Genomic DNA, 13473 nt, shown 5'->3' with positions numbered 1-13473 from the left:
ATAAAATACTTTCTAATTTCTGATATGCTTTCCTCTTTTACCCAGGTGTTTCTTAGAAATATATTTAATTTCCAAACATAAGGCAATGTTCTAGTTGGCTTTCTGCTTCTGATTTCTAGCTAAAATTTAACTATACACGGTGTTCAGAAAACATAATTAATATGTTTTCAATGCTTTGAAATTTGAGACTGAACTTGTGGCTTAAAATATGGTCAACTGAAAAAATTTTGTAGTTGGAAGGTGTTCATTAGGCATTCTGTATACATCTATGGAAAAAAGTGTTAATCCTTTTGTTGTAATCTTCTACATCCTTATTGATTTTACGGTTGTTCTATCAATTACTGAGAAAGAGGTGTTAAATCTCCCACTGCAGTTGGTTACTTGTTCATTGGTCTTTATAACTGATTTACTGTGAGGCTATGTTACTAGATGTGTTCAAACTGGAAATAATTATGTCTTCCTAGTTAAGTTTTATCAACATGAAGTGAGCCTTTTGAACAACAGTAATTTTTTTTTCAAGCCTTACATCTAAGTCTTGAAAACTATTTGACTGGGTTTTTAAAAATCCAGTCTGACAATGTTTAATTGGAAATTAATCCACTTACATTTAATGAGAATTACTGTTATATATGGATCAACATCTACCTCCATCCTACTTTGTACTGCTTCTCCCACTTGTTCTGTCTCTCCTACTACTTTTTTTCTTTGAATTTATTATTAAAAATAATTATTCCAAATGTTTTCCCTGTACTGGTTTGGAATTTTTATGCTCAAATTGTGTTCTTTTAAAAGTTACCCTTGAAAATATTACATGTATCCTTTTAACTTATCAATGTCTAATGTTAATCAGTACCTTATAAAAATACCTTTTTCTCCATCATCATTATTCCTGATTGATATGTTATTGTTTTAATTCTGTATAGCTTTTAAGTTTTGTAATTACTGTTTTAAGTAATCAATGTTCATTTATATTTATTCACATAAAATGACTTTCATTGTTCTTCTATATTTTTTGCATCTCTGATCTGCATTTTCCTTCTGCCTGAAATAAATTCTTTAAATTTCCTTTGGTAAGTTGGTTGGTGGCACACACTCTCAATTGTGTGTCTAAAGGTCTATTTTACAATCATTCTTACAAGGTATTTTTTGCTTGGTGTAGAATTGGTGGTTGGTAGTTATCTTCTTTCAGGCTAATACAGATATCCCACTATCTTTTAGCTTCCACTACTGCTGTTGAAAAGTCATCCATCAGACTAAATAATATGACTTTGAAGGAGTTCTGCCCTTCCATCTTGTAAAGATTTTCTATATTTGGTTTTCTGTAGTCACTATATCTTTCTATATGTGGATGTCTTTTAATATACACTTTTAGAATTAGTTAAACTTCTTTAACATCTGATTTGATGTTCTGGAAATTTTCTAGTGATCAAACCTTCAAGTATTTTGTCTACTCTATCTTTCTCTCCTCTCCTTCTAGGACTCCAGGTAAATACATATTTGACATTTTCACTCTCTCTGTTATGCCCCTTTTCCTTTTTTTCTGTACCTTTCAGCTTTTCTCTCTTCATGCTGTATTAGGGATTTCTTTTGGTCTATCTTCCAATTCACAAATTCTATCTTCATCTATAGCTACTCTTTTCTTAAACTTGTCCATTGGGTTTCAATTTCAATTATCATGTCTCAGTTCAAAATGCTCTTTCTTTTTTTAATATTTCAAGTCCCATAGATCACATTTTATAGTTTCCTATGCCTTGCAACTATATTCAAACCTGTCCCATATTTCTTTAAAACTGAATCGGTTTTGTAATTGTACATTCCAATCTCTAAGATTTCTAAGGCATTAGAAGTCTTTCTCTGTTTTATGTTCTCATTCATGTTGTCTTGTTTTGTTGTGTGCCTGCTTATGTGTGACTGAATGCTGCTCACTCTACTTGAAAAACTGTTTATAGGAGTAATGTAAAGCATAAAATAAAGGTATTTTCCTTTTGAGAGGATTTGTGTTTGCTTCTCTTGGGCATCAGAGAACACTACCAGTTCTGGACCATGTTAAATCACAATCAAGGCTTAAGGTTCCCTAGACAACTCAGGCATTTTGAAAGCAGGCTGTAATTCTTCAGAATGGCTAATCCATTTCTTCAACCTGAGGGTGATGCCTTCTGGAGTCCCAGTTTATCATGAGAAGGGCATCCTGTTAGACATCCCACCATATGAACATCCTGGGCTTTGATAATTCTTTCTCTTGCCCTGAAATACTGATAAACAAAAGTTCAAATTTATTGAAATTAGCAAATGTCACCAGGGCAAAAGCAGCTTCCATTCTCATTTACTTGCTAGAGTAAAAATTCAGTCATCTCCTCAACTTTTTATTTAAATGATTCAAGATACTGATAAACAATGTGACCTGTGAGGGAACTGGATTTTACTGACCTATTAAAAAATACTGGCACTTAATCCACACTATATAAGAGTCCTTTGAAAATGATCCAAAGACTCTTTATTCCTTACTAACTGTAGAAGTGTAATATTTTCATATTTATTATAGTATATACAATGCTTAATGCTCTACCACTATCTACCATTTATGGCATGAATTCATGGATATTCTTATTTATTTCTCCTATTAAGCAGTAGCATTCTTCTTGTTAATTCTGGTAGGTTCTTTTTCTTTTAAGTAGAAATAATCTATAATAAATGTGTAAATATCTTTTGATTTCCTGAAGTAGTCCTTAGATTTCCAATACATAGAATTTCTTAAGAAGAAATGAAACAAGTTCTTTAACTAGACTTTATACCAAGTTTCGTCATCTCTGAGGTGGTCAGAATTTATTCCTTGCCTATTTATATTTATATTTATTTATAAATATTTATATCCTACTTATATCCCTTGCCTATTCTTTTTCCCAATGAAGTGGATATTTTCCTTCTTTATATTTGGATATAACCAAATACAAAGTCATGAGAATTCAACTTGTCTACTGCTTAAGCTTTCTTCACACATAAAGACCTGTTTCGATGTTGTGAAACTTGGAAGCTGAAAACTTTGAAACAATAGCAAACATGCAGCCATCCTAAAAGTATTCCTAATTTTCTTATGTTTTTTGTTTTTTGGTTTTTTTTTGGCTGTGCGGCATGTGGGATCTTAGTTCCCCAACCAGGGATTGAACCTGCACCCCCTGAAGTGGAAGCGTGGAGTCTTAACCACTGGACGGCCAAGGAAGTCCCAGAATATTCCTAACTTTCTAAGTTTATAGAAGAGATAAATTTGGGCATCATTTGTATTGCCTTTGTTAATTTCTTTTGTCTCTACTCTTTCATTTGTTATTTGGGAATTAAATGTTTAATTAGAGAAACACTGAGATCAAATATATGTGCTGTGAGCATGTCCGTAAGTATATGATTAAAAAAGAGCTATAGGGCTTTCCTGGTGGCGCAGTGGTTAAGAATCTGCCTGCCAATGCAGGGGACACGGGTTCGAGCCCTTGTCCAGGAAGATCCCACATGCCGCGGAGCAACTAAGCCCGTGTGCCACAACTACTGAGCCTGTGCTCTAGAGCCCGTGCGCCACAACTACTGAAGCCCGTGTGCCACAACTACTGAAGCCCACATGCCTAGAGCCTGTTCTCTGCAACAAGAGAAGCCACCACAATGAGAAGCCTGCGCCCTGCAACAAAGAGTAGCCCCCACTCATTGCAACTAGAGAAAGCCCGTGTGTACCAGCGAAGACCCAATGCAGCCAAAAATTAAATAAATGAATAAATAAATAAATTTATTTTTTTTAAAAAAGAGCTATAAACTAGTTCACTGAATGCAAGTAGAGAGCCATATTTTAGATTAATGAAGAAAAACCACTAAGTTGTATCCTATTATAAATATTGTCATCAAAGTAACTGTATCAATTTTAATGGAATTTTGGCATTGTTTTACGAAAAAAAGTTAATTTGGGGGTTCAGGAACACATAAAATATTTATTTCATTGAAAATAATGGCATATGCTTTCAACTTACAGGAATTTACCTAAAAGTTTCTCAGGGTCAAATTAATCTCTTAAGGGATGAGACAATTTCTTTAAGAAAACTGGACCTTTGTCATGTTTTGAGATTTTTTTTTGCCATTTGTGTTTTGATTTTATGGCATTTTTTTCCTATTAAAGAAAACTTTCTAGAAGACAATTTTGCAGTGAGTATCAAAAGTTCTTTTAAAAAAAGCTTTAAAAATATTCATGAAAATAGACTGAGAAATTTCACTCCTTAGAACTTAACTAAAAGAAATAATTATAGATGAACACAAAGATTAGGATATTCATCATAGCATTACAATACTAGAAAACTGGAAACAATTCAACTGTCCAATAATATGTGACTGGCTGAACAGATAATGGTACTTCTATATAATATGAAGCATACACAATCACTTAAAATCATGCTTTATAAATTATAAAATTATATGTAAAAGTGATATACCTTGTTTAAAAATATGGAAAGATATGAACAAGCTGATCCCATATACATTATGAGTATAGATAGTTATATTCCAAAATATCAATCACGGTTAACTCTAGATTATGAAATTGGGAGCAATCTTATCTATTTTTGCTTCTCTGTTTTTCCATATTTTCTACTAAATTAGAAAATAACAATTGCAATAATAAGTCAATAGAGACAATGTTATGTACAAAACTCAAAAGGTGTTTAAAGGGCTTCAGTTTAATCTTTAAAACAAAGACTAAGGATTACAGAACAAGAGCCAAGGCGTATTTATAATGTGCTCTTTTCTCCAAATAAAGTATTGTGACAATTCTACAGAATTAGAACACTGCTAGAAAAGAAATACCATAGAACAATGCCCAATATTTCCAATTGTAAGGTGGCATTAGATAATCAAAATAAAAATACATTTTGAGTTAATTACCTATCCAGGGCTTCTTTGAAGTACTTCCTCTGGACATCAAACTGAAAGACTGTACGTTCACAATCAGTTGAAGCATTATCACTACCCCCATGTTTCTTCAGGAAGGCGTCAAACCCATTCTCATCTGGATATTTCAAACTACCCATGAATACCACTAAGTGGAAAGAACACAAAGTCACAGAACACAAAGATACAGGCAATGTTTTTATTAACAAGGATGAAATTTCTCATATGCAGTAAAAAAAAAAAAAAAAAAAAAGAAGAAGAAAATATGCCAACACATGAACAATGGTTACATCTGGATAATACTTTCTTCATTACACTTCTGTTTTTATAATTTTCTATAATGTTCATATATTACTTTTATACTCAAAGCCTAAACATTTTATTTTTAATGAAAGAAATACATAATTTATTTGTGAAAAGGTTAAAAAGTAAACACAGACATATAAGCAGATTAATTTCTACTATAAAATCTCATGAGAAGTTTACCCTCAAATACTGAATAGCTTAGAAAACCAGAGCACAAAAAAATGAGTAATTCAAGTATTCATAACTGTATAGCATTCACAAAGGTTTTACTTGGGTACATTCATAACTAAACTGAAGATTTTCTGTTTTATTTTGATATTAATCATGCCTTTTTATTTTCTGTATTTCTGATGCTTTGACATCTTGAGGCTTTGCCAGCCCTGGAAGAGACTGCCCCTCCCAAGGCAAAACAAGTGCACTCAAGGAGATTAAAATTAAGTCTTCCCCTATGATATCCACTGACATTTTTTCTTAGTTTTTCTCTTATTAAACAAATTATAATTCTACTAAACCAGTTACTTATCTTTGAAATCATTTCATACAAATTTAGAGGGAAAAACACACCCGGGAATGATATTTTACAAAGATCTTACTGTGCTCCAAAAAGTGTGCCAGCCCAGGCAGGTCATCCGGATCAGCAAAACTCCCAACTCCAACACAAAGAGCCGCTGCAGACTGGAGTAAGTAGAACACATACAAATAAACAGTGAGTCAATCCTAAAGGAATAATATTATCATCTCATTTTAAAGATTCACTTGGAGATGGATTTTTTCCAATAGAAAGTAACAAAATTCTTTCCCTGAGAATCAGGAGGAGCAGCAAAGTGAAACTCACCAGAACTGTGTCAGTTTCACCCTGCTGCTCCTCCTCTTGCCATCCTGCCAAATGCTGAACAAGTGCAGACCTAAGGAAAAAAGCAGAAACAGACAGAAAAAAGCGAAGGGGGACTGGCCAGCCCACCCAAGTATTATTTTGTGTCAGCATTTCAAAGTTCTGGACCAAGTTTGTTTCCTGATTTATCAGATTTCAGAAATCTGCAGAAGTAATATACCTGAGTAGATTCTGTCTAAAGATCTCTAAGCAATTAAAGGCTCTCTGTGTTCAGTAACTCAGTTACTAGATGGAAACTTCTCATATGTTACTCATAAAATCTTGTTTTTATTAAAACAGGGCATAAAATAACAAGTCAGGAAAACATCTAATAAAGAAAATAAATAAATGGTTAAGAAAGAAAATCTTTAACTATTAAAAAACTACAGAACTAAACTTTAAAGAGGCTTTTTAGTTCTTCACTTCTTATTTAAGATACATAGAATACTTATTGGTTGATATTCTCCCAATACCGTGGGAAAATCAGTTTCCAACAAAATAGATGGTCAGGAGGCATACCAAATTTTGCATTTAAAATGATCAGGGCATACCATTATATCATTATAAGTTAAAAGATACAAAAGGGGAGAGAAAAATAGTCAATTTGAATCCTTGAGGATAGAAAGTTGAATTATTAACTTTGCCAAATTTTACAAATGTCAATTTTAAAGGGCTAACAGATTTGATGACACAAGACTGTTTTGATAAATGGTTATCCTCTTAGAGGGCTTTTAAAAAATAGCATACACCTGGTATAAAGTCTAACCATGTGTCAGGGGAGAAAAAAAAAAGTACGTTTTTGGAAGAACCAAATAGTCTCACTTGATACCATAAATCCCATACTTAAGACTTAGGCATATAAACTCAGTTACAACATGAGGGAATATCCACTTCTTCAAGGCACAGTCTAACCTGTTCTGTGATGTTTAATAGATGCCTAACCTGCTTTCAGCTCCAACTACCCCATAAAGTTTTCTTGTCTCGACCAGCAGGGTTGAAGACATTTTTGTATAAGTTGACTTAAACCACAGTCTATCAGTCAGCTTTGACCACAGCAAAAACAGGCTCTGCGATTGCTAGAAAAGAAATTCATACTTGAGAATTATCTACCCAAGAAATTCATACTTGAAAAATTCATACTTGAGAATTGACTTAAGAAAGGCCTAAACAAATAATAATTCAGCATATATCATACTTAAATTCCAATCTTGTTAATTTATCAAAGCTTTCAGATCAAGAACAATTTCCTTTTGAGAGGAAGAAAATAGAGGGGATAAAAATGATAACTCAAAAGAGTAGTTAACTTCCTAATTAGGTAAAAGTTCTCCAAAAGCCTCAAAATTTTTTCTTCCCACTACCCTTATAAATTCGCATATTTATCTTGAACACATTTCACATTTTTCAAACAAAAAATCATAAAACTGCTGCAAACCCTATACTACTCTTAAGCCACCTCTTACCTAGACTATCTACGTTATTCCCCTTTTGTAGGTATTTATTCATTCAATGAATATAAATCATTTTCCCAGATCATGGGATCAAAGGAAAGCCTTTCATTTGTGTACCCACTGCATCTGAATCTAAACAATTCGATCTCTTCAAATTGCATTAGGTTCCTCCATTACTTTCTAATATCCAGAGAATTAGCTATCAATATCTTATGAGAGAATATATCATACCAAGTTCTCAGAAAAGGCAGCATCTAAGCCATTTTTTAAATGATCTCTAGACTGTGACCTTGCTGCTTCTAGACGAGGTAATATTTGGAGTTTGATGCCCTTAAGCAAAATAAAAAGGGTACCCAAAATACTGGATGCACATCTTCATTTGTCAAAGAGGTTCACAATTTCTGTATAAATCTAAGATACTTTATTATATCTTGACAATAAAATTGGCTGTCAAAACAATTCTTAATTTAATCCTAGAGTTTTGCTTATCAGTTGATAGAAGGTATAAAGAAGTCCAAAACACAGGAAAAGCTACAAATAGATAGACAGACATATAGAAAGAAACAGACAAGGAATATTCAGTTATGAAGTTATAACACAGTAAGTTTGGAGCTAAAATGGACTTTAAAATTTATGTAACCTAATTCTCTTGTTTTAGAAATGAGAAAAAAAATGAGAAAATGAAATGGCCTAAGATCATTCAGAAAGATAGTGACAGACTCAGAATTAGAATTCAGGCTTCCTGACTGTCAGTGTTCTTTCCATTCTGACTTTTATCATTTCTTCCCTTCTATTATTCCTCTATTTGGAATTACTAGATCTATTTTAAATTAAAAGTGTATTTATTAATTCCCGATTTACTTACAAAGACTTTAGTATAGACTATCAAGTAGTGCATATATAAATATATATATATATATTTTTTTTTTTCACCCAGTGTTTTGGTTTTCATCCCTAAAGCTTTCCAAGCTAAAACCACTTGACCTATCTTGCTCTCCCAAAACAGTCATCACTCGCAATCTGAATAGCAAGGGCAAATAGCTTCTTTAAACATGACTCAATCCCTCCAACACCTCAGTGAAAGAACTGCCACAATCTTCTTTAAAAAAAAATAATAATTTTTTCCAGGAAGAGTATCTATCAAAGAATTTATTTAGGCCATATCTACTACTTAAATCTCACATCTTCACACTTTGAGAGCTGACTTTATAGTATTATACATATGATCTTTAGATTTTAGTGTTAAAAATCTGAACTTTAATTCATTCTTTGAGGATTGTACCATGTTGAATGCATTATCAATATTCAAGATACTAGCTTTAACAAACATTTGCTGATCAATTCCACTATAATAGCTCCAGAATATTATCCTCCAATATAGGTACTTCCTACTGCAAAATGGAAGCATTCTTCAAAAAATATCCAGAGAGGAAAATTATCTTTATCAAGCCCTATTTATCTATTCACCTATTGTTATTGTATGTTTCACTAACTAAACTCAACTCCCCATTTCTATTTCATTTCTTCCAATTTACTTATTATTTATTCAGACCTTTGGTGCTTTCTCATAAAAAGAGATAAATCACATTCAATTACCAAGACAGAAATTACCCGTATGAGGACTCTTAGAACCCTAGGCCCAGGTGAGGACTCTACACTAGCCTTGTTCTTTTCGTATGCTTTTTCCAGTCTCTCCAAGGATGATACTCTCTCTTATTCCTCTATCCCAGGCTAAGAATTATGCAGATCCTCACCTCCAGGCATTTATTTTTAAAACATATAACGCAGTCAAATACTACCAGTGATTACCTCTGAGAGTTATGGTTATGGGCAACTTTTATATTTTTGTTTTTCTTTATTTTCCATTAGCTTCTATAATAAGCATTTGTCACTTTTATAATTAGAGCAAAATATTTTTTAAATGTAATCTTTATACAGAATAAATATACCTTTACTAAGAGCAAAAGATATATATTTCCTTTTGGCCATTAAGAGATAAAACATAAGCTTGGAACTTATCCCAAAGAATTCCAAAATTAGAAAAAGATATAAAAGATATGATTCACACCTGTTTTTCAGTGGTTTTCTTTCTAGCTTCTGCCCTCTCTTCTAATTCTTCCAATTCATTATCCTCAGTATCAAGATCATCATCATCATGTTCATCATCATCATCATCAAACTCATCTTCATCATCAAAACCCTCTTCATCATCATCTTCTATTTCTGCTCCAGAATCTTCATCATCATCATCATCATCATCTTCTTCTTCCTCCTCCTCTTCTTCTTCCTCTTCATCATCAGTTGCATCACCCATTTTACCTTCCATATTACTTAGGTCTGAAATCAAAAGTGCCTGCAAGCCATTTCGTAATTTGATGTATCTAAAAAAAAAAAAAGAAAGAAGAAAAAAAAATCACAAAACATTTGAGTCAGCCATTCATTATACTACACCAACACAAGTGATCAGCTTAGCAGAATTATTTTAAAAATCCAAGTACACACACACACCCAACACTATTTTTAAACTAATGAAAACTGGTTGATTCTGAGGAGGAGAACCTCAAAAGCTTATCAGTTTCCAAGTATCTACAGGGAAAGGATGAGAAAGACGCTTCCTTGTTTGTATTTTCTAAATACAGGGAATCTACCCTGTTTGTATTTTTAATTTTGAACTATGAAAATATATTTACCTACTCAAAAACTAAATTTTAGAAGTTAAATATAGACAACAAACCCACCACCCAGCCTCCCTTACTATTTTTTTTAGCTTTTAAGTATTTAATAAACATTCTACCATACCAGAAGACCTACCCTAAAAGAAACATATCACTCAATATACAGAGCAGTCATAGCAGCTTAAATATTAAATCAAAATCTCATTATATTTAAACTCTGTTGATTCCCTTTGGTACAATGTGTTTGATATTTTATACCAGTCTCCAAAGATGCTTTCATGAACTAAGAAAATGGCTACATCTCTAAGAAAAGTAAATCCCACAGACTAGTAGCCCTACTGTAAGCGTAACTATCCCAATTAGTAAAACTGTTGTGCCAGTTTGATGACTGAGTACCTATGACAAACTTCTCACATTTATACTCATTCTTCAGTGTGTTAGTCAATAAACATTTATTTAGCAGCCTGAAGTGTATAAGATACATTAAGGGTAAAGAGAATAAAATCACATTATTCATCCTCAGGCACTCACTGTCTAGTAGAATACAATAAAGCCAGTACAATACAGAATGACGGAGGTAAACACAGAATGTTAGAAAGAAGGAAACCAGTCCGGGAAGGCTTCTGAGATAAGGTACACTTAACCTGAGCATTGAAGATGGAAAAAAAAAAAAAAGTTTTCTAGCAGAAACTATAAAAAATAACATGCAACAAAAAAAGGAGCATATGAGTCAAGATGGAAGACAAAACACATGGATTTATCTCCTTCCCATATCAAAAATCACATTTAAAAAACAGAAAAAAAATGTTATGATTATTTTTTGTTTTGCTTTTGTTTGAGAACAAAATCACAACAGACATAGGAAACCATAAACAAGACAAAAAGACAACCTACAAAATGGAAGAAAACATCTGCAAATGATACAACGAACAAGGGGTTAATTTCCAAATGTACAAACAGCTCATATAACTCAATATCAAAAAAACAAACAACTCAATCAAAAAATGGTCAGAAGACCTAAATAGACATTTCTCCAAAGAACATACAGGTGGCCAACAGATACATGAAAAGATGCTCAATATCACTAATTATTAGAGAAATGCAAATCAAAACTACAATGAGGTACCCATCTCACACCAGTCAGAATGGCCATCATCAAAAAGTCTACAAATAATAAATGCTAGAGAGAGTGTGGAGAAAAAGGAACCCTCCTACACTGTTGGTGGGAATGTAAATTGGTGCAGCCACTATGGAAAATAGTATGAAGGTTCCTTAAAAAAACTATAAACAGAGTTACCATATGATCCAGCAATTCTATTCCTGGGCATATATCCAGAAAAAATGAAAACTCTAATTTGAAAAGATACATGCACACCAACAATGTTCATAGCAGTACTATTTATAATAGCCAAGACATGGAAGCAACCTAAGTGTCCATCAACAGATGAATGGATAAAGATGTTACACACACATGCACACATACACACACACACACACACACACACACACACACAGTGAACTATTACTTAGCCTTAAAAAAAGAACGAAATATTGCCATCTGCAGCAACATGGATGGACCTAGAGATTATCATACTGAGTGAAGTAAGTCAGGGAGAGAAAGACAAATATTATATCACTTATATGTGGAATCTAATACAAATGAATTTATTTACAAAATAGAAACAGACTCACAGACGTAAAAAGCAAACTTATGGTTACCAAAGGGGAAAGGGAGGATGGGGAGAAATAAGTTAGTAGTATGGGATTAAAAGATACACACCACTATATATAAAATAGATAAATAACAAGGATTTATGTATAGCAAAGGAAACTATATTCAATATTTTATAGTAACGAAAAAGAATCTGAAAAAATATATATATAACTGAATCACTTTGCTGTACACCTGAAACTAACACAGTAATGCAAATCAATAAAAGAAAAGGATGCCGTTACACAGATCAGAAGTTTTTAGAAATTATTAGAAAACAACATGCAAATTTAATCAGATTAATGGAGAAAACAGAAAATAGAACATGACAAGGTATTAGTTCTTCCCAAGAAAGTCTGAAAAAAAGCCTATGCTCCCCACTCCCACCCCACACACATACCTCAAGTCTATCCTTAGCAGCCTGAAGAAAGCAGATCAGGTGTATTACAGGCTAACTTGTGTTCCTCCAAAGTCTTATGTAAAAAGTCTTAACCTCAGAATGTGACTGTATTTAGAAATAAGGTCTTCAAAGATGTGATTAAGTTAAAATGAGGCCATTAGGGTGGGCCCTAGTCTAATCTGACTGGTGTCCTGATTAAGAGGAGGAAATTTGGACACACAGACACTGGACATGCCCACACACAGATCAAAGAGCAGATGGGGAGACAACAAGAAGACCATCATTTGCAAGCCAAAGGGAGAGGCCTCAGAAGAAACCAAACCTAATAACAGCTTTATCTTGGACTTCTAACCTCCAGAATTGTAAGAAAATAAATTTCTGTAGTTTAAGTCACTTTGGTATTTTGTTATGGCAGCCCTAACAAACTAATACAAGGCCATGTCTCTTTTCAAAAACCATCAATGGCTTCACATCATACTTGGAATAAAATCCAAAATCCTTACCAGGGCCTAGAAAGCTCCACATAATCTGGCACCCCACCACTTCTCCAAACTTCTTTCCTACTCTTCCCTCATTCTCTTTGCTCTGACCAAAACGTTATTGTTCTTTCTTGAACATCTGCTCCATCTCTTTCAAGTCTTTGCTAAAATGTGCCCTTTTCAAACATGCTTTCTCTGACACAGTAATACTGCACCCCAGTCCATCCCTATCCTCTCTTATCCTGTTTTAACTTTTTTCACACTATTTATCATCACTTGTTTTTGTTTTTTAGTTTTTTGGGGTTTTTAAAAAATTTTCTGTCTGCACCTTTAGAAAGTTAGCTCTGAGGGCAGGGCTTTTCTTTTTCTTCATAGCTATATTCCCAGCACCTAAGATATTGCCTGGCACTTAGGAAACATTTAAGAAATATTTGTTGAATGAACAAAAGAATGTTAATGCCTAAAGGGAGCCTGATACATGATAGGTACTTAATATCTGCTAAATGAAACAAAATATCAAGTAGTTTTATAAAATAAATAAAATTATGTGTACACATATACACACTAAATGTACATAAAGGTATAGCAAAAGAACTAAAAGGATACAAACCAAATGTAACAGTAATATATACATGTGGAGAGAGGAATAAAGTAGAGCAAGATACAAGA

General features: G+C 33.1%; 1 protein-coding gene across 2 annotated transcripts in view; it reads right to left on the bottom strand.

The window, feature by feature from the left end:
* Positions 1-13473, bottom strand: part of NRDC (nardilysin convertase) — an 89586-nt gene that overhangs the window by 56846 nt on the left and 19267 nt on the right. Inside the window, exons 2-6 of one of the 2 annotated variants that reach the window (XM_059063988.2) lie at positions 9608-9920; positions 7034-7167; positions 6056-6125; positions 5814-5895; positions 4909-5062 (exon numbers count right to left, since the gene is read on the bottom strand). In XM_059063988.2, the coding sequence (XP_058919971.1) occupies positions 4909-5062; positions 5814-5895; positions 6056-6125; positions 7034-7167; positions 9608-9920 (753 nt within the window). The remainder of the gene's footprint in view (positions 1-4908; positions 5063-5813; positions 5896-6055; positions 6126-7033; positions 7168-9607; positions 9921-13473) is intronic. The other variant, XM_059064008.2, reaches the window with a different exon arrangement.

This window comes from Kogia breviceps, chromosome 1, assembly GCF_026419965.1.
Source record: "Kogia breviceps isolate mKogBre1 chromosome 1, mKogBre1 haplotype 1, whole genome shotgun sequence".
Lineage (NCBI taxonomy): Eukaryota > Metazoa > Chordata > Mammalia > Artiodactyla > Physeteridae > Kogia > Kogia breviceps.
The sequence above is the reverse complement of the archived record's forward strand: the minus strand, read 5'-3'. Positions and strand labels throughout refer to the sequence as shown.